Genomic DNA, 25,270 nt, shown 5'->3' with positions numbered 1-25,270 from the left:
CTATAATAGGTTCAAACTCTTTAACACATAGGGAAGAGGAGGATATATTTCATCAGAATCCTGAAGGGTTCAAGTTCTCCAAGAGGGGATTATTCTGATGTTCTAAATTTGTGGCAACCTTTCTGATGATCATAGGGCTTGCTGATAGTCACAGGAGCTCCGTGCAGCTCCTACATAAAATTCCAGAAGCACAGATCATCAGGGACTGAAAAAAATTTTATTAAAATTATTTACTCCTACCTCCTTATTTTAATGAGGAGAAAACAGACCCAGAAGATTCGTCTCATGACCAAGGTTGGAAACTTGAGCCAGGACCAGTGCGTAGGTTTCCTGACTTCATTTTTCAAATGTCAGCCACTAAACAAGCAGATTCGTTTGCAGCCTGGACACTGGCCTTCCAAGTAGCCTTTGCCAGCTGGCTAAGCTGGGCAGCACTGTGCTGATGCATCTGCTGGCTCTTGGGAAAGGCTAAGAGAAAGAGAGGGTGGAGGGTTAGCCATTACTTACTTGAAGGGCTTTTCTCCAGTGTGGGTTCGGATGTGGTTGTTGAGGGTGGTGGCCCCGGCAAAGGCACGACCACAGTAGCCGCACTTGAAAGGCCGGTCACTAGAGTGAGTGACCACGTGGTTCCTCAGTTCTGAAGGTTGGGAAAAGGACTGGGAGCAGTGGCCGCATTGGTAGGGTCTGAAACAAATAAACAGACTGCCTGGTCATTATTTTCTGCATTGGTCAGTGGAAGTCAGAATCATATGACAAGGGACCAAAACTTTTTGGTGACATCTTCTCAGTTTCTAAGACAGGGCATAGAGTTTTGGCCACTGGATTCCCACTACTTTACTTGTTGCCACAGGAACAAAATTCACAGAGCTGCTGAGACACATCAATTCCCAAATGAATATCCCTTTCCAGTACTAATTATACCACTTTGGAAACCCGTAAGTTCTTATTTTTATCTTCCTCCAGGCAAATGTTAGAGTACTTTTGTAAGCAGTGAAAGTACAGACTTCATTAAGCAGACTGTTACAAGAGAAAATATATAATTGCCTCTTATGCTTCCATGGCACTTTTATCTTTTCAAAGTGCTTTAAAATCAGTTATCCAATTTAATCTTCACAATAATCCCCTGGGACAGAGAAAGCAGTTGCTATTATCTCTGTCAGTTCAGAAAACTGAGGATAAACTGTCCTCCCAGGACACAAGCTCTTGATACTAAGGCCATTTGCTAGGATGTTTGGACCTTATCCTAAGTACCAGGTAAACACACAGGCAAGTCAGCAAGTTACATGCATGTTTTAATAGATATTAAACTATGGTGGACTTATAGCATAATCACTGGTATTGCACAGATGAACACGGATGTACACCCAGATGTGTCTCTTTGTCAAAGATATCTTTGTCAAAGATATCCTGACTTCTACCTACTATTCCCTCCTCCAAATACTTATCCACCAGATCTTTCTCTTGAACATCACCTCCCCATTTGAATCTGGCAGCAAGGCATGATTTATAGCAGCACAGAAATGATGGGATGTCACTATGCTTGCAGAAGGATGACTCTGATGCAAAAGCAAATGGAAGGAAGTGGTGACAAATATCTGATAATTAGCAAGATTATCAGAGCACATTCTTCCCAGTTCACGAGAAGTAAATCAATTTTTGGTTTTCATAAAATAGATTAAAATTCTGTCTTCTCTACAGAAGTTCTTCTGCTTACTTAAGCAGAATCTGGTGAGTGATATAAAACCCGGGGAGTTTTCCCTATTTGAAGCTATTTCATATCATTCCTTGACAGGGTTCTAATTTGTTTATCAAAATTTTTGTTCAGATAATTAATAATCTGTCGTGAGGGATATTAACAGCATTCACTAAGCCCTGGCTTGTGAGCCAGACATTTCTGGCTGCATTTAGAAACCAATGGTGAAAGCAGACTTAATTGCTCAACCTTTAACAAATGCATAAGCTCCAATGACCAGAAACCAAAATGAAGGGCTAGGAGACAATGGTGACCGAGCATGTACAACAATTCAATTAAGTGCAAAATAAAGTGTACCCTCTCATTTGTCAAGTGAACTGCTTAATTGTGGCTACTTGCCTCACTGAACACAAATACTATTATTTTACCAGGCTTCAGCACACTGAGCCCTGATTGTAGAATTTTTTAGCTTGATTAATAGCCCAGGATTGGTCAATAACTCAATACTATACAATTTTAATTACTTACATTTAGAAATCTATCTAACTGCTCTCAAATAAGTTTCAAAGAAATATATAAAAAGTATTTGTTAAGGAGTTTATCAATCTTGCCAAATTACACATGCATTTTATTATAATTATAAAATAATCCTTTGAAAGCCATTAAAATTATACATAGATGAAAATGTCCTCCTGCCAAATCTGTTCTTTGTGGTAAATATTAACCTTAAAGGGTTCCTGAAAAAACAGTTCTCTCAGGGTTGAATTTTCTTACGTGTTATTGAAGATGATAAACAAAATAATATATTAATATATGCTATATCCACTGACAATTGATTTTTCTAATAGTGAAGGGACTATTAACATTTATTAGCCTCTGGTTATCTATTTTTAATAGCTACTGCAATAAACAATAAGCCACTAAATAAAACCAATTAATCTTTTCTTTTTTTTCTAACTCTGCTGTCAAAAGTTGGGGTGATTTATTTCTCACAGTCAGAAGTCAATCCATCCTTTTTATGTTAATAGTTCATGGTGGTAAAGATTTACACACAGGAGAGCAGAAACGACCACAGAGAGGCTTATGTTGAATTCTTATATCAAAATAACACCAATGGAAGGCAAATCGGATTCTAAAACATCACCTTTGCCTGGCACCGGCTTGAGAGGCATATGCTAGGGAAGCAGTGACCTACGGCAGTTTTTAAAACTTCGCAGAACTCAGTTTGACTGAATGGAAGGGGCTAGAATGGGAAAGATAGGGCCCCTGACTCTGATCAGCTGTGGCATTTGGACAAGCCACTCAACTTCCCTGACTTGTTTTCTCATCTACCTGGTAAGGGGAATGGACTGAAGATGATGATCTCTTGCATCTCACCATGCTTCTTCTCGCTTTCAGGTAATTGACAAATGTGCATCACCCAGGAAATCTGTATAATACACGATACAGCATCACCAATATGATCTCTATTCTCCATCACGTCTACAAGCCAGCTCCCTATACATGGAGCTTTCTATGGTTGTGTGTGTGTGTACATGCTCATTGGAATATGAAAAATCTAAATGCATTGGTAATTTTTTGAGACAGGGTCTCACTCTGTTGCCCGGGCTGGAGTACAATGGCATGATCTAGGCTCACTGCAGCCTCAAACTGCCGTGCTCAAGTGATCCTTCCACCTCTCAGCCTCCTGAGTAGCTGAGACTACAGGCATGTGCCACCATGCCCAGCTAATTTTTATATTTTTTGTAGAGACAGGGTTTCACCAGGTTGCCCAGGCTGGTCTCAAACCCCTGGGCTCAAGTGATCTTCCTGACTTGGCCTCCCAAAGTGCTGGGATTACAGGTGCGAGCCACTGTGCCCAGCCCCAAAATCTCCTTTTTAAAGCACTTTATTCTCTCCAAATTATCACAGACATACAGCACTTCACTCTTCTCAAAGCAAAGGCAATGAGCATGCCTCACAAAGGGATAGTATCTCACAATCACAAGTAATTTATGGCTTTTTTTTTTTTTTTTTTACAATTTGAGATCTTTAGTAGTGTTATCTAATGATGGAGCGGTTCTGTAGCTGAACTACCCAATACTGGAGCCACGAGCCACATGCAACTGCTGCACACTTCATGTGTGGCTAGTGTGCCTGAGAAACTGAAGTACTATTTTACTTAATTTGGATTAATTTAAATGTAAATAGCTGTGTGTGGCTAGTTCTGACACAGAAATATCCAGCTTGATGAAAAAACAGAAAAGTGCTCCTTATTTAAGAAAGAAATAATTGAAGAACAGAAAACACCTGGGTAGATTTAGTTGGTATATATCAATGCTGGTAAATGTTTAAGCAGAAAGAAGGAAGAAAGACAATCTTGTACATCCCCTGGCACTCCTGGTCACTGGCAGCTCCTTTGCCAAAGATAACTCCGGTAAAATGTGCAATTAATTTGCTTTTAATCTGTAATTGGTTTGGTGTATACATGGGAAAAGGATGAAACATTTAACAAAATTAAGTATGGTTTGGCTTAAAAATATTAATCCTGCTTTGATTTTTCTTTCATGGCCTCCAGGACAAAACTTGTTCAGTTGGGGCCACATTCTCTCCTTGCTCAACATCAGCCAGCCCAAGTGCAAATCTCCCAAGACTTCAAAGGGAGATTACTTAGGTCACTGCTGACTGTGTGGAGTGAGAAAAGAAGTTAGTTCTACGTAAGGAGAAAAATATTTCAGGACAGTGACAGAAGGGCAAGACCAAAGAGCCTGAAGAACATCAAAGCTAGGAAGAAGATAACCTTCACACTTGGTGGATAGGGAAGAAGTGGGACACAAGAACACTGATACATTCTAAGAAACTATGATGATGAATTTTCTCCAGGCCCTTCCTATCAGAGAGCCCCTTCTAATGTCATTTTAGCCTCTGGTCCCACCATATCTCTTACAAACAATGATACTTAAAACACAAATGTGAATAGGTGACGGTGTGCCCAGGAGGCTGAAGGCAGTCTTGCCCCATGTGGCACAAACAGTCAAAAAGGAGAAAGGAAAAGAAAAGGGATGCAAAATAAAAATAAGCATTATAAAGACAGTTTGTGCAGAAAATAAAAGACAACATACTTGTCAGAAAACAATCCACTGTGATTGAAGGCTTTGCTTACCCCTTTCTGGAGCATACCCCCCACCAACATACCACCCCAATAGAAGTGTTGAGAGTTTCTGCGGCAGAAAAACAGAAGAGAAAAGGGATTTCTAACTCCTGGTACAAGCAAAAGCAAGAAAAGCTACTTTGGCCTAGGCAATAAGCTTATGCAAAACCCCAAATGTTTATAAAGTCCCTGAACAAAATTTTGGTTGATTTAGATTCCAACAGCTTCTTCTCCTAGAATTTATTCAGGAAAAGAAAAAGTCAGTAGCCTGGGAAAAAGGAGGAAGATTTTCGGTTTTGCTTGTTTAACAGAACAAAATCAAGAAATAATAATTCCGTGGCTCCTGTACCCTCATGGGTGTATTTTTTGTCTTTAGTGCTGATTTCTACTTTGCCAGGTCAGACAGACTTTTTTTTTTCTGTGTTAAATGTGAATAATGCAGCGGTTAAAAAAAAAAAAAAAAAAAAGTGAGGCTGGGATCCCTGAGCATCTACGGATTTCTTTCCTTTTTATCAAGGCATAGACTGTTGATGGTACCTCACATGAAAAAGCTCATGAATATAGACACAAAGTCTGTTTGGATGGAGGTTCAAATATCTGGGGTTTCATGGCCAAATATTCAGTCCATTGAATATAAAATCATTTGGACCTTAGATTCAAGGGCCTGTTTCAAATTTGGACTTGTTTGAAACTCTAACTTGTTTTATCTTCTGATTTTGTCTCCTCTGTCCCCCTTTCTTGCCTTTCTTGTACCTGGTTCTAGCAAGATTTTCCTATCAAAATAAAAGCTTTTGAGTTTTTTGAACAAGGGAAATGCTTTCTAACTATTCAGCCTTTTCACTGTAAATGGCTGAATGGGCATATACGGCTAAAGACTAAAGGCCAGCTGATCTATGGAATCAATCACTAAAGAATATATGCATGGGGTTGAGCATCCCAAATCTGAAAATCCAAAATGCTCCAAAATCCAAAATTTTATGAACAGCAACATGATGCTCAAAGGAAATGCTCATTGGTACATTTCAGATTTCATATTTTCAGATTTGGCATGCTAACCCAGTGAATATAATGCAAACATCCCAAATCTAAAACAACCCACAATCAAAAAACTCTTCTGGCCCCAAGAATTTTGGACAAGGGATACTCAACCTGTATTCAGCAGTTGTAATCCACATGGATAATAACCATAAACAGGTTCCAAACATAGCTACTGTCAGAAACAAATTTGATGTTCCATTATAGTTCTGTATATTTTTCCATTTAGCAATTCACCCATGTGGTTAAGAAATTATGGAGAGTATCTCTTACCTCCAAACTTTCTAGTACAAACAGAGAGCATCCTGGGTTCCGGAATAGAAATGAGCCATTCCAGCCCTTTATAATAAAAGCAAATTATGTATCTAGAATGAAACTAGGGGGTCCAAATGACTGGGTATCTCCCTCTATTTCCCCTTATCTTCAACAATCAACACAGATGTGATGATGTAATTCAAGCATCTCCTCATCATTACTAAGAAACATTGTACTTTATTATTTTGCTTATAAAGGAACTGATCTTTTGAAGTAATTTTTTATTTTAACTTACTGAAGAATGATGGTGAACACCTCTCAAGTCTTTACCAACAAAGTGCAGGGAAGGAACCCACTGCTTCAGTAATTTAATCCTACTCTGGCACCTTCCCAGATAACAAGCCCATTACTTCACCTCATCTGGAGAGGCTGGCAATTCCACACTTGGACATCTGAATCAAATAGGCCCATCAGGGTCCATGATAAGACAGGAGTCTCATGCCGCCTAGATTTTTGCCAATAACTCTAAATTAGCTTGGAATCAGTACAGACCTAACAATCTCCCACTGAAATGTATTTTGAATATGTAAGCATTCTTGTTTTTCAGGTATTTTTTCTGATAATATACATAAGTATATTACGAATTATGACTATTATTTTACAGGACAGACATCAAAACACATACATACATATATATACACACATATATACACACACACACACATATATATATATATTTTTTTTTTTTTTTTGAGATGGAGTCTCGCTCTGTTGCCCAGGCTGGCATGCAGTGGCACGATCTCGGCTCACCGCAAGCTCCGTCTCATGGATTCATGCCATTCTCCTGCCTCAGCGTCCCGAGTAGCTGGGACTACAGGTGCCCACCACCACACTTGGCTAATTTTTTGTGTTTTTAATAGAGACGGGGTTTCACCATGTTAGCCAGGATGGTCTGGATCTCCTGACCTCATGATCTGCCTGCCTCAGCCTACCAAAGTGCTGGGATTCCAGGCCATGAGCCACCGCACCTGGCCCCACACATATGATTTTCTAAGTGTAACTGAGGTCAGACAAAACAGTCTGTTTCAGTATCTACTTACCATGAAATGGTTTCACTGCTTTATGTGGCATTCAGCATAAACTCATCTCATCTCATCCTCAAAGCTAAACTTTGAAAGTTCTACTATCCAGAAATTTTCAACTATTATTTTATTTTACCTGGCATAATTAGTTATTATGACTATAATGAAACTTTGCAAATAATAGAGCCAACCATCTGAATTCACTCTATTTAAAAAGCAAGCTTATAATCAGATTTTAATGCATCTTCTGTATTTTAAAGACTACTAAAATGCTTTGCAAACTTAGAAGAGACATATCTTGAGGTTCTACGTATACTTGCAAGGAAGGCAAATTTTAAAAAAAGAAATCCTTTCTAAATGAGGAAAACAGTTTCAAACTTTTGTATCACCTCTACACCAATAGTACTAAGACGTGCAGAAGTCTGTTGATATTCTCACCAGGGGACTCGCCTATTGAAAATAAAGATTGTGAAGACATAGCTGCCTTAACAACCCTAATTAGTGTTTCAACATTAATTAGCTACAGCAATGTTGATGCTAAGCAAGTGGTTTTTCCAACAGCACAAATACAAATCTATGCATGTGTAATGTGCATATGTATCCTGTAACTGATTAGTATTATTTTACAAAATATCCACTCCCTCTCCCCAAACCTCCATCCTCCCTGACTCTGCTTGGGTTTTCTAGGCACACTGTGTATCCTACAGAGCTGGGAGGGAAGAGCTGGGTGTACATTATTAGGCGAGGAGAGCCAAGTGGCTTGCTTAAATTAGTGGGAAAATTAAGAAAATAACCCAAGAGCCCTGCTTCCAAGTCTCCTACCCCAGCTTCAAAAATTATCTTCTGCTTTTATATTCAAAGTGCATTTTGAATGCTATTCTTAGATACCTGGGTTTTAATCAAGTTTTCATAGAACATGAAGGAGAGATAAAAACACAAGCAATCCTTTCTTATTGAATTAATTTGATTTTTGTCTTTTGCGCTCCCAGCTATCAAAACTGTCAAATAAACCGGTTTTGATTCATAAATAATAGTTCCATTATATCTACTGTGCCACTCGTCAGAGTACCTGAAATTTTAATTCACTTGTTCAGCTAAATTTCATCCTCAGTTCATGGCCATAAAATTCTTTATTGACAAACTTTCAAACCAACTTTGACTCTGAGGTATCTAGTCAACATTTTTCTTCTGTGTGGATATTAGTTTATTGAATAAGTGGCATCTGTTTTCCTCCACATCACTAGCAGAGTAGGTATTTCCTTTTGACAGCTTTGCAGGATTTATGGGTTTGCATGCTCTGAAGAAAAATAGTACTAAGCAAAAAATTCCAATTCATTACCTCTTAGTACTTAATTAAGTTCATACCCATGGCACACTGGAGGTGAACCCTGAAATGACTATGACAGCAGCACAGCAGCCAACTATATTATCTTTGGAAGACAGAGAAGATTCTAATTATCCTGACCTCATTTTTCCATCTATGATATTCATAAACATTCCTTCTATTTCTCTCCCTTTTACGCTTGGACACAACTGTTTGGAAAGCAAGTGCAGATTCCTCTCTGCAGCCACCAACCTGTCTGTGCAGCCCTTATATGCAAGAAAGTCAAGCAGTGGTCTCACATTTCTCTCTGACCTTCCAGAATGCAGACACCACTTATCACAAGGCTTCCCCTGTGGAGGTGCTCAGAAGTTGGCGGGCAGGCAAGCAGTGGGTCTCACTAAGCAAACACACTGTCAGCAGTGAGAGTCAGGGTTACCTGTCGGGGTTCTGTGTGCACACGTGCATCTGTAAGAGGATCCGCTGGGTGAAAGTCTTAAAGCACTGCCCACATTTCCAAAGATGCCAGTCACTGAACTCCGAGTGGAGCTGGCTTGTGGAAGTTGGGCTCGCAAGGACTCGCTGGTTTTTCACGTTGATTTGATTAAATCCTGATTCAATGGGCCCAGACTTATCCAGAAGAGAGAAGTTCCTGCTGCACGGAGTCTGGGGGAAAACAACGGAGCGCTGCTGGGTGGTAGGGGCGAGTTTGCTGCTTTTGTTGAAGGGCTGCAGGGCGTCTTGTCTGCACATGGCTTCCATTACCGTTGAAGGGACATTTACTAGGAGAATAGCAATAGTTTAGAAGATCAGTTTTACTAGCCTTTAAAATAACCACAATAACACATACTTTAAAAAAATCAAATAAATCAACATTTTAAGAATTTGTGTTTCTGGACTCAGAATTAACATAACCATCTTATTTGAGGAGGAAAAAACTATTATCACAAATTAATAACTCATCTGATGCCTATTTATTAAGCAACTACTATATGCTCAGGATTGTTTTACATGGTCTTTGCCCTCATGGAGTTCACTTACGACTTGAGACATACAGGAGTCCATAGTGAGCACCACACTGCACCTATGCCTGGAGGGAGTTTAGATGGGAGGCTCAGCAAGGGAGAGGGAGAGAGCAGGGGATGTTGCCCAGAGAGGGTAGCCCTGAGCAGTGCAGAGAAAATAGATTCAGCTTGACTGGTGGAGAATTCAGGCTTTCCTCCAGACCTTGGCAGCACAGGATAGGTATCCAGGAAAAGCTATTTGAAGAGATGAACAAGATGAAAGACACCTGGAGGCAGGAGAAGTCTACCACGCAGGTGGGATAGGAAGGGAGACGGGCTGACTGAGCAAGGCACAGGATCTGGTCACTCTAGGAATAATGATTGGGGGTCAGAAGGAGACCTCAGAGGGCCTTAAAAGTCCAAATAAATAAATAAGAGACTTCAGACCTAGGAAATAGATACAGACCATTTCTGAGCAGAGGGATAGCAAGAAATATAGAACCAGTGTTCAGGAAGGGCTTGAGAGAGACCTGATTTACAGATGGGATGCAAGTGGATAAGGAAAGAGTAGGAGGCAACCAAGTGTGGTGCTTGTGACTCAGGCTTTGGAATCTGAAAGACCTAGGTTCAAATCCTGCCTCTGCCTCTTATTAGCTTAGTGGTCTTAGGCAAACTATTCAATAGCTCTGGGCCGCAGTTATTCCATCTGCAAAATGAGGACAGTGGTACTAACGCTTCTAAAAAAATAATAGCAGCATGACGTGGTGGCTGAGATGGCTGAGGTTTTAACTCCACTATTGACCCTTGGGCAGGTATGGAACATCTAAATCCATGACTTGGTCCCTGGTATAACGTAAAATCATCACTCTCAGGACTGAATGGCATAAAGCAGAGGCAGCATTTAGTAAAGAGCTTGACCTATGGTTGACACTCAACAGATGTTCGGCCCTATGAGTCTTAGCATCCTGGTCTTTAAAGTCCCCTTTTACAAGTTTAAATACATCAACGAAAGTACTTATTACAGGGCCTACCATGAACAGCAACTACCATTTTTATTATAGAAGAAGAAGTGACGGATGTGAGGAAGATGGCCCTAAACTGGGGTGGTGGCAGTGGAAGTGGGGAGAGAACTAGAAGAAATACTTCTGAGGAGATAAATCTACTAATATATCTAGAATTTGTTGTTCTTTTTATTAAGACGTTAGTGAGTTAATAATATTTATAAACTATCTGCTGATCATTCCATAGGTCCAGAAGTGATTAGAACCTAATAGGCTTAAAAAATTCTTCTTTTTTTAAGTAACTACTACATCTATGGGTCATTTCAAGGCTCAGAGAGATTAAAGTTACCAGGTGGTCAAGAGAATGAAATTAGAGACCAAAAATTTTGAAAAGAATGATCAACAAAAAGATTGTGATAGCAAGTAACAAAATAATGCAGACTATGGCCACTGGCCACCGGTTCAAGGCTGCGTGGCAGGAAACACATGACCTGGGAGCACTCATGCCCTGCCACAGACCATTGCTGAGAATGCTACCTGGCACGAAGACGCAGGCATCCTCAAGGGTAGGGGACTGTGACTGCCACGAAGCTCTGTGCTCAAGTGGACAGGGAGATGTCACGTGTGAGCACAGAAAGGGGTAGGTGTGCTGCCTAAGCATTCTTCAACTCAGAACATTCTGTAGAATCACATGTGTCAAGCAAATCCAACCAGAGGACTAGCTCTGTCTGCAGGGTTCGGTCGGCATAGCCCATACTGTCTTAGGAAAGAAAAGTAAAGCAAGAGACTCGCAGACCTGGAAAGAGTCTAGAGTTTGTCTAGTTGGCAGTTCTTAACCTTGGCTACTGCACATTAGACTCACACAGGAGAATCTTTAAGAACTACATTATAATCTCTCCATAGGGCCTGGGCATCTACATTTTTTAAAGTTCCCCAACTGCTTCTAAAGTGAAATCAGGGCTGAGAATCACTGATCTAATCCTACCTTCTCCTGTTACAAATGACAAAAGCCAAGTCCCAAGAAGGTCCAGTAACTTGCCCTGGGTCACACATTCACTTAAGGACACATCTAGGTGGCAAGTTTTAGCTTTCAGACTTATAAGTCAGAATTTTTTTTTCTGACCATACACTCATAGCATCTCTGCTCAACAGCTGTGTTTCAAAATTTAAAGGATGTTTTTACAGCTAGTACATTGTTTTGTGTGTATTATATATAAACACATGTTATATATACTTATGTTATACATATATATACATGTTATAGATACTTATGTTATACATATACACACCTACCTATGTATGTTTATATGTATGTCTTTATTCTATATACAAATATTTATGTATATTTGAATTCTGGGGCAAAAGCATATAATCAATATAGAATTTGTGGACCGTTTTTACACTTAAAAAATATTTTATGGCACACAGATTGTTACTTTTTAAGTAGGCACTGAAAGACAAGAAGGAATGTTTTGCCATGTTCTGGCATTTTTAAAAATAAAATATAAAAACAGCAGCATTGTCAGAGATTGGGGGAGAACCATCTTGTTTGGCCTTTTCATTACTAATCCAGAAGAGGCAAAGCACAGGGAAGCCCACAAGGTTTTAGGCAACACTAAGCTTTTACAAGCCAGGCAATTTCAGACTAACAGGAAGTAATGCATAGTGAGAAAACCATAGAATGAAGATGTCATCAACATGCAAGAAAGCGGGAAACACTGGCCAGCCACTTCACTGTAGGAAAAGGAATAAAATGCCTTTGGGGGAAATAATACAAATAATACTCTAAGTGTAGATGATAGATTCTGAGCTCTGACTTACACTCCTAGAAAGTAACCTAATTGAGCCGGGTGTGGTGGCTCACGCCTGTAATCCCAGCACTTTGGGGGGCCGAGGTGGGTGGATCACCTGAGGTCGGGAGTTCAAGACCAGCCTGACCAACATGGAGAAACCTTGTCTCTACTAAATACAAAATTAGTCAGGTATGGTGGCGCGTGCCTGTAATCCCAGCTACTTGGGAGGCTGAGGTGGGAGAATCACTTGAACCTGGGAGGCAGAGGTTGCAGTGAGCCAAGACCACGCCATTGCAATCCAGCCTGGGCAACAAGAGTGAAACTCAATCTCAAAAGAAAAAAAAAAGTAACCTAATTGATTAATTCTAAAAAATTGTTAAGGTCACATAACCTTTATATTAAAACAAAAGAATGTGTGGGTGACAGGGGAGTAGGGATGAAGAGAGATTGATTAATGGGTAGAAATTTATAGTTTGGTAGAAGAAATAAGATATAGTGTTTGATAGATCAGTAGGGTGACGATAGTTTACAGTGCTCTATTATATATGATCATGCCACTGCACTCCAGCCTGGGTGACAGAGCAAGACCCTGTCTCCTAAAAAAAATGTAAAGCAGCACTTTTTAGAAGACAAGATTATTCTTCTTAAATATCAGCCTCACTGACTATGGCCATTACAGGTATAAACTAAACACAGGAAATTTTTAGAAAAAGGACAGGAAATTTCATCCCAACATAAGAAAACATAGACAACTGCAAAAGGTGCAGAGATGGTTTATTAAAATGACCAAAAAGATGAAGTGGTTTCTGCATGAAGCAATATTGAGCTAGTCAATCTCTTCAGTCTGGAAACGCAAAGATTAAGAGGAAGAGGGCAAACTCCCAAAGCCTTAAAGGATACCGTCAAGGAAGAACATGAACTCATGAAATCGGGACCAGTTAAAATATTGAGAGAGGCAAATTCAGGATCTATAAAACAAAGTTCAGTTTACCCCTTCCTCGTTCATTCATTCAGTCCACAAATAGTTGCTGAGCATCTATTACATGCCTGACCCTGTGCTAGGCACCATGGATATAGGGGGATCAGGAAAGCCATAGTCACTGCCCTCTGGCACATAAACTCTAGTGGGAAAGACAGATATTAAGCTGATGTCTTTACAAATAAATATTCACTCAGTTTCACCAAATGTAACATTCCATTAATTTCACCATTATAATTGTAAGTCACCATTAATTGCAAAACACCTGCCAGTTTCAGAAAGATTAAAATGTTAAGAAAAAAAATACACAAATTTTGGAATTGTCAAAGTACAGTTACGACAAGTGTGGTAAGTGCTGTTAGAGAAAACAAAGGATGTCAGGAAATGATAAATCAGGGATGGCTAAACGTGGAGTATGAGAGAATCTGAGTCCTGAGGGGGTATACGGGCATCATACAAGTGCAAAGGGAGGAAAAGGCAATGCAAAAAGATGGAATATCGGCAGCTTTGCCATAGAGTCTTGTACCATGCTGAGGTAGGAAGGAGCTCAGGGCACTAAAGGAATGGAAAAAAAGGCAATGTGGACAGAGAGAGAAGAGGAGATGGGCTGCAGCCGAGGCTGGAGAGGAAGGCAGCACAACTGTCAATGCCTGTGGGAGCTGGACAGGCCACAGAAATATCTGACGGGGTGATGGTAGACAGGTTAACACAACAGAGGATGGTGGGGGCGGTAACATTCTGAACAGGGTATGGCCAGTCTAGAGATGTTTGGAATCTAATATTGTAAAATACTATATGGGCCATAGAAAATGTTTCTGGAGACTCTCTGTGACCCATAGGCTATCATATTAAGGAACTGGGGATTTAGCAAAGAGTAATGGCAAGCCAAAAAATGATTTTAAGTTCAGGTGTGAGATGATCAGATTTAGGCTTTAAAGGCATCATCGCTCTGTATCGGTAAATAAACAAAGTACAGAACAATGTATACAGTGTGCTACATATACATGTGGGAGAATGACAGCCAGAGAATAAAAGGGGGAATATTAGATGCTTGAATGGGCAAAAATTATCTCTGAAAGAATACCTGAGAACCTGCCAACATTACTGATGGCATCTTGGAAGGAGACTTACATGTCCACAGTACTTTCTGCATTTTGCTCTATGGGACAGAGCTACCTATTAACAAAACAAGTGAATAAACTGAAACAATAAAATAAGCAAATGGTTGAAACTTCACTCTGGCCACCATGAACTAAAGAAAGAAAGTGTGAAGTCGTGCAGAAGGCTACTGCAGGGGTCCAAGCCAGAGTGGATGGTGACACTAGTCAGGTGGCAGCAGAAATGAAGTGAAGAAATGCATTAAGAATATGCAATCAACAGGACTTGGTGGTTGATTGGATAGAAGGGTGAGCAAGGGTGAGGTGTCAAGGTTTCTCGACAGAGCAATTGGATGATTGGGAGTGAGAGCTACTGAAAGATGGGAGAGGCAGTTAGTGGGAGTGAATAGAGCAGTTTTAGTTTTACGCAGGTGTAGTTGGAGATGCATGAGAAACATGGAAGTGAAGATGTTGCCAAGACAGCTGGAGAGGAGCCTGGGGCTCAATAAAGAGGTCTGGATTGAAAATGGAAACCTGGGAGTACCTGTCTTAAATTAGGTCACCCAGGAAACAGACTCTGAAATGGGGATTTGGGGTTTGGGGATTGCTCTCAGGATCAACACCTGTTGGGAAGTGAGGCAAGCAGCACTGGGCTGAGGGAGGAGTTTAACAGCTCTGGAGCTGGATGGAATGAATGTCCTTTAGGGTTGTCCTGGTTTGAGGTAAGGGAACCAGTCCTTTATACATCCCACATTGACCAGTCATTGGATATGGGCTACTGTGGGAGGAAGTATGACCAAGGATGAGGTGGTTCAAGTGGACTAAAGGTAATTCCTGGAAACAACTCATCCAAGATGTCAGCCCGCTACACTCCCACAAACAGTGGGAACGAGCGCCTCCATCCAGTAGCAAAGCTGGGCTTGAGGCAGCACACCACAATATCCTACAGCATGCAAAAAGCCAAATCTCTCATAACAGTGACTTTCCCTGAGACCTTTGCCATTCGTCTCTGTCAACACCTTTTTTAGTGGGTGCTGCCTTCTTGCTGGAGTCTTGTAGAAGAGTCAGAAGCATCCCTGGTGAGTGACTTCTTTGTTCTTCTAGGAACCTACAGGTTTCAACAGCTCTAGACCAATTTTTATATTAGTCTGTTGGCTCAGGGTTTCCATAGCTGGCAAGTAGTGCAAAATCAAGCCTCATAACATCCTACGGCTAGGGCTAGTTTTTAGAGTATGACTGTTTTTACCAATGCCCCAAGATGGACAGTCCCTTAGCTTACTGGCTTGAGGGCAGCATTTTTCTATTCCCCATTCAGGGACAGGATAGTATTTTTTGGCTCCTGATTCTAAGCCAACCCCAGCTTTGCACTGTACACAAGAGGCCTGGAACCTGGACTCCTCCCAGCTGAATGACATAGAGAGCCTGACAGCCACAAGCTCACGCTCTCTGTTGTGGTCACCTCATGCAGCATCTGCACGGTGTTTGATATCGCGGTTATGTGCTTATGTGTTCTCTTCTAGACTGAGCTCCTCTAGGACAGGGCCTGGGTTTTTGCACCTATCACAATGCTTCCCCTGGGGCCCTGCACAGATGGTCTTGTGGACTGAACTATACATAATCTTCTAAAGGTCACCGCTAAGGGCTTGAGTAGGGCCTTTCTGACTCTGACCTAGTTTCTCGCTGTTGGTGGAACAGTGGGGGTAAGGGGCACCGTGCAGAGGTCCCCCTTTTTATTTTCTGCTCTTTAAAATCAAAAGAAAAAGGCAGGGGTCCTCGAGGAGGCAGGGTTTACTCTGGTGCAGCAACTCCCCTGTTGCCATCAAGGTTCACATTCTGCCACCTCAGCTTCATATGCCGAGACAGAAAAAGCAGCAGGAAGACTTGTTTAACATTTATTCCCAGGATTTTTTTTAATTTCCTCTGAAATGAATATGAATACACTAAGGTCTTTACACTCTGCAGGAGCTAATCCCCCACTGGAAGCTTTGGGGAACCTCATTCCTTCTTGCGGATGCGATCTGTCGACACAGGCGTTCCTTCAGGCTCTTTTGAAAGGCCCACAGTGGATGGAAAGGCGCTCTCTTTGGAGCTCTATTACATTTATAATACGACTTTTTTAAAAAGAAAATAACATAGGAATTGCTTCCAGAACCCAAATGCCTGTTGAACTGCTGTCTTCTCTGAGTCAAGGCGGCTTTCAATGAGCTGTCCGGGCAGTGAGTGTACCCACAGCCACCCTGCTTTGGGGCCGCCAGTGGAGGGGGCACGTCCTGAACCCAAACCCACCGCACACGCTCGATAGGAAATGTGTACTTTCAATGTTGAAAGAACCATGGGAAGAAAGTTATATTTTTATAACTGAAGGTGCTTAATATTACTCAGTAAGTAAAATCATATTTTCCTTGAATGCCTTGGTCCAGGTATCAATTTCATTAACAACAACAAAAAATCTGCCTGAAATAATTAATCCCTTCTAATAATGGTAATAGAAATTCTCAGTATTTATTCAGTGCACATTCTTCATTGTTCACTGTGCGCACAGCACTATAAAGAGGCTCTGTGGAGGTATTTTATCGAAAAAGTATTTGATCTCCAGAAGCTTCTTTTTAGGTACCTGATTTATTTCGTGGCTAGCTCAGTGGGATAAAAATTGTCTTAGAATTGCTAATCCAGTAGAGATGATTTAAATTACTCAGGGCTGTGGAAGGCTATCTGTTAAATGATCTGTCCATGCCCTTTCACACATTTGTGCTTTTAAATCACAGAGTATTTTCTTAGCACAGAAGAAAGAATCCTCATTTAGGTGTTCCCAGGTCTCCCAGTGAATCACATGGAATGAGAATCCATCTTAGAGGCAGTCAAAGTCATATATCTCCCCCACACTATCTGATAAAGCCTTCTGCTGGTTTCTTGGGTGGCCAGTCACATGACAGATATATGACTCTGAGACAGGAACTGAAATAAAATTCCTATAATACCCTTGGGGGAAAGGGGATTGTCACTGTTGAGCACTTTAGTCAATGGCTTAATTCCTTTTAAACTTCGCTCAACCGTTACTTAGAGCTCTGAACAGAACCCAAAAGAACTACTTAGTTTTCCTACTGAGTCTACAATACTTCAAGCTGTTGTAGCTTTGCAAATTTTCTTTCAAGGACTTCAGGTGCTAAATGATATATCATATATCCTGGTAGAGTTTATTCAATACTCTAATCATCAATCTCAAGAATGCTTCACTCAGGTTAGACACTAGTAGAAAGAAGAATTGAAAAGCAAACTGGTGTGTTTTTTCCAGAAAGTACATTTTTGGCATGGTGGCACCAAATCTGAAGGCCAGTGGTACGCTCTTAGACACCCATTGTCAGGTGGCTATGAATGGCACACAGACCCAAAAATGCTCTACTCCAACCCCACAATCCCTCCCGTCCATGTGACAGCATTGTCAGGTGGAAGCACCATGCAGATATGAGTCTTGCACTCCAGAGATCCAGGTCAAGGGTAAGAAATGCATTTCCTAAGTGGTCACTCCACAGTTTCCATTTCTGGCTCAGAGCTCAGTAAGTGGTCATGCCATCCTTCCAGCTCCTCAGGCCAAAAGCCTCAAAGTCATCCCTGACTCCTCTTTCTCACTCAGCATCTAATGTGTAAGAAAATGCTGTTGAATTTACTTTTAAAACATATCCAGAATCCAACTACTTCTCACCACCTCCACCAGTTCCATGCTAGTCCAAACCACCATCATCTCTCCCCCTGGATTCCTGCAAGAGCCTCTAGCTGGATTCCCTGCTCTTCCCCCTGTCCAGTCTCCACTCAGGGAGTATTCCTGAAAAAAATTCAGTCAAATCGTTCTTTTTCTCAAAACCCTACAACAGCCCCCTTTGCCCAGCTCACACAGAGTCAGAGCCAGGGTCCTGCCAATGGCCTCCAGGGCCCTAGAAGGTCTTCCCTGCCCTAGCACCCACCCACATCTAAGTTAGCCCCTCTTCACCTCACTCACTCTGCCTCACCCATGCTGACCTCTGTGATGCTCTTCCAACATGCCAGGAACATTCCCATCTTGGAACTTGTAATTGTCTGGCTGCCAGGAATGCTCTACCTACTAACACATGGCTTGTTCCTTCACCATCTTAAGTCTTTGCCCAAAGTCCACCTCCCCAGTGGAGCTTACCCCGTTCACTTTCTGAAACTATAACTCCTAACTCCTGGCACCTCTTTATCTCTTTTCTGCTTTATTAGCCCACAACACTTATCACCATCTGGCCAACTATTTATTTACTTATGTATCTGTTGATAATCTGTCTCCCCTCATTAGAATGTAAGCTCCATGAGGGTAGGGATTCTTGTCCATTTTGTTCACTGCTATATTTACATCACCCAGCAAAGACACTGGCTCATGGTAGGTGTTCCTTATACATCTGAACAATGAACGAATAAATATTTGGCCTTGATATGTTTACTCTAGACATTCCTCAACACTCACACCACAACAACAGCTTCAGTCTGTAGCAGGTTGTATTAAAAGAAGAAACAGAGGATCTCGTGAGATTTCTAGAATCCTCTTGGATCAAACACTCTAGATGGTTACATCAAGGTTCCAACATACGGACAAGTCCGTGTTAGCAGATGGGGAGGCTGGCTGACACTGATGCCTTTCTGTGCATAAAGATCTAGTTTTGGGGGCATGGGGCATGGAGCCATTCTGTTTGAGGCAGAGCACAGTGGCTTCTACATCTACATTTGCCTCTCACTGCATACTCATGGCCAACACTGAGATTTTCTCCTATGAAAACAGGAACCCCCTCAAACAGGAATATAGCAGCAGAAAATAAACTTTCCAGTGGAAGCTTTAAATGTCTGAGGAATGTACTATATGTCCAAAGATTCATTTTTTGATTTGATGTTGGTTTTGGGGTTAGGGTAAAATAGAAAAGGAAAGTTGATAGTAATAGGCTTTTTGATGATTTTTCTTTTTACAAAGAAATTAAAGACAAAATGGGAAAGAAATATCTGACCATCAGCATTTTGATGAGTCATAATATGAGCATTTTTAAATTGTAGTTTTTGGTGTGCGAGTGCATGTGTGAGAAAGAGGAGAAGAAAATGAAAAAAAAAAAACCACTTTTTTCAAAATGAAGTTTCTTATCCATTATCAAAAGACATCTGTTATCTTTGTTTCTTTTTGTAGCATAACATCAAATTATCAGTTCACAAATTAGTCAATTTGGTGACAAGTAAACACAATATCACTGAAGTCAGTGTTTCTCACTGAAGCACATCAGTGCTAATTCTGTTCCAAATACTGGAAATCACTTTAAAATACTTTTCAGATAACTGATAGAGCAGAAATATAAAGTTTACATGAAAGTTGCTGCAAATTTACATTTGCCTAGGTGTTAATTCTTTAAAGATAATGGTTGGTACAGTAATAAAGATAGGAGAAAATTACATGTTTCCAGACATGGTTTTAGACAAAAAATTTAGAAAGACACAAAAATTCTTTAGTCACATATCTACCATTTTAAATATTATTTGTCATGCAAATGACTATGTAGGAGGAAGCAGGAGGAAGCACACCCAATCAACTAAAGGGGTGCTACCCCTGATTAAATGTCATTGCTTTCTTATTATTTCATTTTTGCATACAGTGTGGCTCCCACAAGACTACACATCCCTTCAGAGCAGAAGGTGAACCTTACACTGCTCTTGTAATCCCTAAGGTGGCAAGCATAGAACCAGACACGTAGTTGGTACTCAGTGAATACCAGCTGACTTAACTTGCTTCAACTATTATTTAAAATCTGGCAAAGGCTTTGAAGTTGTTAATAGGTGAAGGACTGGCCCATACAGGTTAAGATGCCCTACGATAAAGCAGATGACATGCAGGGAAAAGAAAACAATGGAACAGACTTGTATATGTTTGTGTTACTTATTTTAGTGAACCACGTTCCATGAGTTTCAAAAAAACCTCTTAAAAAGTTAGCTTTGAAATAGGTAAATTGAAATGTGAATTCAGAGCTAAAATAAATTCTTACAGTTTTCATCCTGGGCAATGCATTGTAAGGGGATCCCAAAGAAAGACGTATAGCTGTCATTGTACCACACCAGAAGTTCGGTGCCCCTAGGGATATCTATACAGGCTCGGTAGAATATATTCGACCTATTCAAAACAAAAGAAAACCCAGCTTAGTAATACATAGGACTCATGTGCCCCCATCCATATTTTTATTGCCCCGAAAAAGTTCTGCTCAGCTCCATCTAAACAGTTTCTGTTTGTAATAAATCTACACCCAACTGATTGTCCCCAGCAACCAATTAGAGTCTGTAACTCAGTATGATAAACAGCATTCAGTTTATTTCCACAATGACCCTCCCTAGAATGAATTGGCTGAAGAGACAGATATTTAGCCCAGGAGACATCAGAAAGGAAGAGTTCATTAAAAAAAAAATTTCATCTCACACTAATGAGAAAATTCCCTCTCAGGAAAATTGCAAAGACACTGGTGCCCCAACCTCATATATAAAAACTATTGACTTCTTATTTGAAGGAAAAGCATTAAATGTATTATTGCAACTTGGCGTTGGGAGTTCCCAAATTTGTAATAAAATTAAGCAGCTTTGTGATATAAGGACTCAGGGAAATAAAAATTCTCTCCATTGCTCTTTTTCTAAAGTTTGATACAGGAGAAGAGAAAAACTTTCCTATGTGAAATGGATGGAAATTCAATAAATACAAGAGGAGCACTTTACTCTGGCTGAAAGATTACACTGTGAAATGATACAGTGAAGGTATGAGAAATAAACATTTTTTATAATAGCTTTGGTACTTTAAAAAAATCTACAGATTAAAAAAATGAGGAGACTGAGACTGGTTTTCTCAATGAAGAATTGCTACAAATATGAACCTCAAGTTCAAGATAAAAGTGTGTAGGGTTGGTGGGCCTTAAATTTCTCTTTCTGTAAGGAATTGGCTGTAGCAGGGCAATTTGTTCCTTGTATAACACTGCAGACATAAGGCGAATGCTTCTCCACATTTTTCATGGCAGTGAGATATGCACTTGTCAACATATTTTGTCACCACAAAGTGGCTCTTGGCAATAGGATCATAAAGATCAATAAAAAAGTGCAGATTCTCAATATTTTACTTGCAGCTGCAAAAATTTCATTTATCTTGTTATTTTCCTTACTTGCTGCCATTCTGTCTCACGAGGGCACTGCTAGCTAAGCAGAATGTTTTTCCCAACATTCTATGAATATCTGACAAAAACTCCAGCCAGTTGCCTAGCTCTTGCTACCCTTCCTCCCTCTGCATCTCCAAGAGCTGTGCATTTTATTAATTCTTTCCACTGCTACATAAAAAAATCAAAATTGGAGCTGAGCTATAAATCACTGGCATCTCCTAACTTGAGAAAAATTGAGTCTACTTTGTACTTCACCCTTGCAACATTTCATCTCTCGGTTTGGCTTCCCTTAATATAAACACTGCGCCCGGCAAATGAATGTGCTAAAACCAAATGACACACTTTGCTGCTGAAAGAGCAGAACTGTTTTCAAGCAATGGGTGGTCTTCTGAGGCACCGAATAGGCCGAAAGGGGGAAAAAAATGTGTAAGCATACACCATTCCTTACAAGCGGGCAGAGCTTCCAAAACTCGCAGAAATCTCTGCATGTTGAAGCACATCAAAGGGATTTTTCCCTTTTCAGATAATATTTCCTTTGCTGACATGTATTTAGTATTGTGGTTGGATGACTCATAAAGATAGCTTCATGGCGTCCCAACGCAGTTGAAGTGGAACACATGCCAACAAACATTATTGTCAGCCTCAAAATAAAAACAAAACGTTCAGCTAAGGGTCAATCAATCAAGGGCGCTTTGAAGAAAATTCCATTTAGATATTACAAATCATAACAGAATGAATTTAAACCAGCTGACTTTTTGTGAAGCGGACATTCATGTACAATAAAAATTAGACTGGCTCTTCAGGGTCCAACTTTTCTATTTTCTTACTCTTGGACGTGGTCACCGGTGATGAATGCCAGTTTTTAAAATTGTGTTTTTGTAGTTCATTTTGTAAAGATCTGAAGTAATCGAAAACAGATCAGTAGAGAGAGCTCATAGTGTAAGCACCATCATGAAAGGGGGAGTTGTAAAAAACCCACTTAATATTGACAGATAGGCAATGACTTACCCATGCCCAGCTTCCTCTTAGGGGGTTCTTGTTTTCCCAAATTCAGAATTTGCCTCAATAGCTCCTTGGGTACCCATTACAGAACCAAACTATCTTACTAAATGGACAAGCACAATCTTCACTAATTTTCTAGCTCAGAGTTTTATATAAAACCTCACAACAGAAATGCAGCTGTAATAAAGGTGAACAAAGTCCATATACAGCAGTGTAATGAAATACTGTCTTGTGCTACTTCATTTAAACCGTTATTTAATGAAATAAAACTGCACTGAAAACCAAGGCGGTGAGTCACACACTGCCCAAATTTTTTTTAATTGAAGACCTCAGAGAGCAAGCCAAATTTGTGCAGCCTTTAACCAACAAGGGGAAGAAAGTTAAAAAGAAAAACTTAAGCTTCATTTAAAAAGAAAAAAAAAAAAGAAGGAAAGGAAAATAAATAGCCATAGGCAGGACTCCAAGTTGCTGAGCACAGAGCCCTCTGCTTTGATGTGTCTGTGGTGCCTAATAAAGCTAAACAGTTGCTTCTGATTCTAAAGGGAACACGGCTGTTTATAACTGAGGTCATATATTTATATGGCACACGTTTTCGAGGGATTTTGAGAAAAGAAGGCTTAGTGGTGGGGCTTTTTTCCTATTTGATTCGTTTTTGCCCTCTCGTCTCCACTCCAGCCTTCCCTAGCACTAAATGGAAATGCTTCACCAGCAGGTGCACTGGGAAGAACTGACTGAGCGTCCGGAGAATCCACCCTGCTTCTCAGCTCCCCAGAGGCCTCCCTGTGTGGATCCCCTACGGGAAATGGGGATGGCTCCACCCTGCCTTTGTTATCCTCTGAGTTTTGCCCACACCTTTCAGGAAACCAGGGGCTTCTCTATGCCTGGGAACTGCCTCATGAACTGAAAGGAATCCTGAATCATCAAAGGGCCAAACCCACTGCCACCTTTAGAGGGAGCAGGAGAGTTACCCTGGCTCTGTCACTGCCACTAAGTCTAACGGTTTTGGAAAGGTATCGGTGGGAAGGTAGAGAGTTCTTGGTTTCCCATGCTGTTGTGCAAACAAAGCTATTCCTCAAAGGAGACGGCATGAAGGAGACTGAAAGCAAGAGACCTGAGGCTGAATCTCTGACCATCTACTTATCTGTGTGAATACATCTGCTTGGGAAAAGCACCCCAAGTCAGTGCGTTTGCTGGGCTAATTCAGACCATTCTGGAAGTTCTAATGATGTGGGAGTAACTTCACCATGTGCACGGAGTGAAGGAGGCCATCTACTAGCACTTTTAATCCTAAGTGTTCACGAATGCTCTTACTGTCATAGGAACTAAGGAGGTTTCAGAAATCAAGCAAAAAAAAAAAAAAAAAAAAGTCTGCCAGTCCTTCCAGAGTTCTGCAGGATTGTTTTTTTTTTTTTACCCATCAGTGGCAAGCCTGAATTTGTATATGCAAGCCAAACGGCTTCAGCTCTGTAGGTGGTAAATCAAGATATACTTTACCTGTACTGAACTACTGTTAGATTCTGTTCTCCGCAGTGCCTTGCACATCGGATATACCTCATCCAGCTCGACTTACTAGGTTCCCCACCATCAATAAAGTGCTGTAGTGTCCCATCCTGGTCATATATCTGGAGAAGAGGTCAGAAGGTCAAGTAGTTAGAACGAATCATCAGCAATCATTTTCCCTGCTTCCCTTGGTGTCTTTATGTGTCAGCTGCAGAAATTTATTGCCCTTAGGTTTGCTAGTGCTTATTGATGCTTGTGGACACTCAACCGGAATAACAGGAAAATATGTTTTGGTGATGCAAGTCGATCATGTTTTTCTTATCAAGCCAATCTTCTCTGTATTAAACATATTTGTGGTATCTCACGGATGTGACCATATTTCCCAAAGAATATTTGACTGATTTTGACAGGCTAGTCTTAAGTAATGAGCTGCTGGATAAACAAAGCAAGCTGAAAGGAGAGGCCACATTGACATTGTCGGAACATCCACATTCGAGCCCCCCAGGCTCAAACACACAACTGCCCAGAGGCATTTGGGAGGCAGTAACTGTCCATTCAACAGGCTGGGTGACACCTAGCAGAAGACAGTTGGAGAGTTATGGAGCCGGAAAGAACTGGCAAAACAGACTCTGATGTGGATGAAACAAATGAACTCTCACCTCAAAGATGTTTTTCAGGACAAAGTTTTCAGGATCTGAAACTATTAGGAGAGGAGTCATTTAAAAAATAGAGAGAGATCCTCAAAAAGGGAAAGAAAAAAATAGCTGTTTCCTATGGATCCTACATTTCTTAACTGAGTTGTCTAATTGTTACTGCCTCACATCAATTCAAACAGATTTCCTTTCAAGATAGCATTTGAGAAAATGAAATCCGCTTCGAACCACTCAGTAAGCATGGGACAAAAAGTCTCGTGAAAGCAACTAGGGAGCCAAGCAAACACAGAGTCAGTGCTGACAGCAGAGGCAACAGCTTGCCTTTTCAGAAACGACTTCAGATCCAGGGCACTTAGGGGGACGTGGTATCTAGAGGAGTGGGAGATGTGGAGGTCATGTATCCACAGCAATTCTAGAAAGTCACTGCCAGTCCTGGGGCCATCCAGGAAGCAGGGACAGTTAAAAGAGTTTCCTAAGGGTATGGTTCTCAGAAGGACCATCATACACTGCACCATTTCAGATAAAATCAGCAGTGGGATCCTTCTTCTGG

At 40.8% G+C, this 25,270-nt stretch overlaps 1 protein-coding gene across 1 annotated transcript in view; it reads right to left on the bottom strand.

The window, feature by feature from the left end:
- PRDM6 (PR/SET domain 6) overlaps positions 1-25,270 on the bottom strand; it is a 98,707-nt gene that overhangs the window by 7,269 nt on the left and 66,168 nt on the right. The window contains exons 4-7 of the mRNA XM_028849695.2: positions 24,062-24,189; positions 20,420-20,544; positions 8,956-9,298; positions 508-684 (exon numbers count right to left, since the gene is read on the bottom strand). Of these exons, the coding sequence (XP_028705528.1) occupies positions 508-684; positions 8,956-9,298; positions 20,420-20,544; positions 24,062-24,189 (773 nt within the window). The remainder of the gene's footprint in view (positions 1-507; positions 685-8,955; positions 9,299-20,419; positions 20,545-24,061; positions 24,190-25,270) is intronic.

This window comes from Macaca mulatta, chromosome 6 (assembly GCF_049350105.2).
Source record: "Macaca mulatta isolate MMU2019108-1 chromosome 6, T2T-MMU8v2.0, whole genome shotgun sequence".
Taxonomy (NCBI): Eukaryota; Metazoa; Chordata; class Mammalia; order Primates; family Cercopithecidae; genus Macaca; species Macaca mulatta.
Note: the sequence above shows the minus strand (reverse complement) of the source record. Positions and strands in the feature narration are given on the sequence as shown.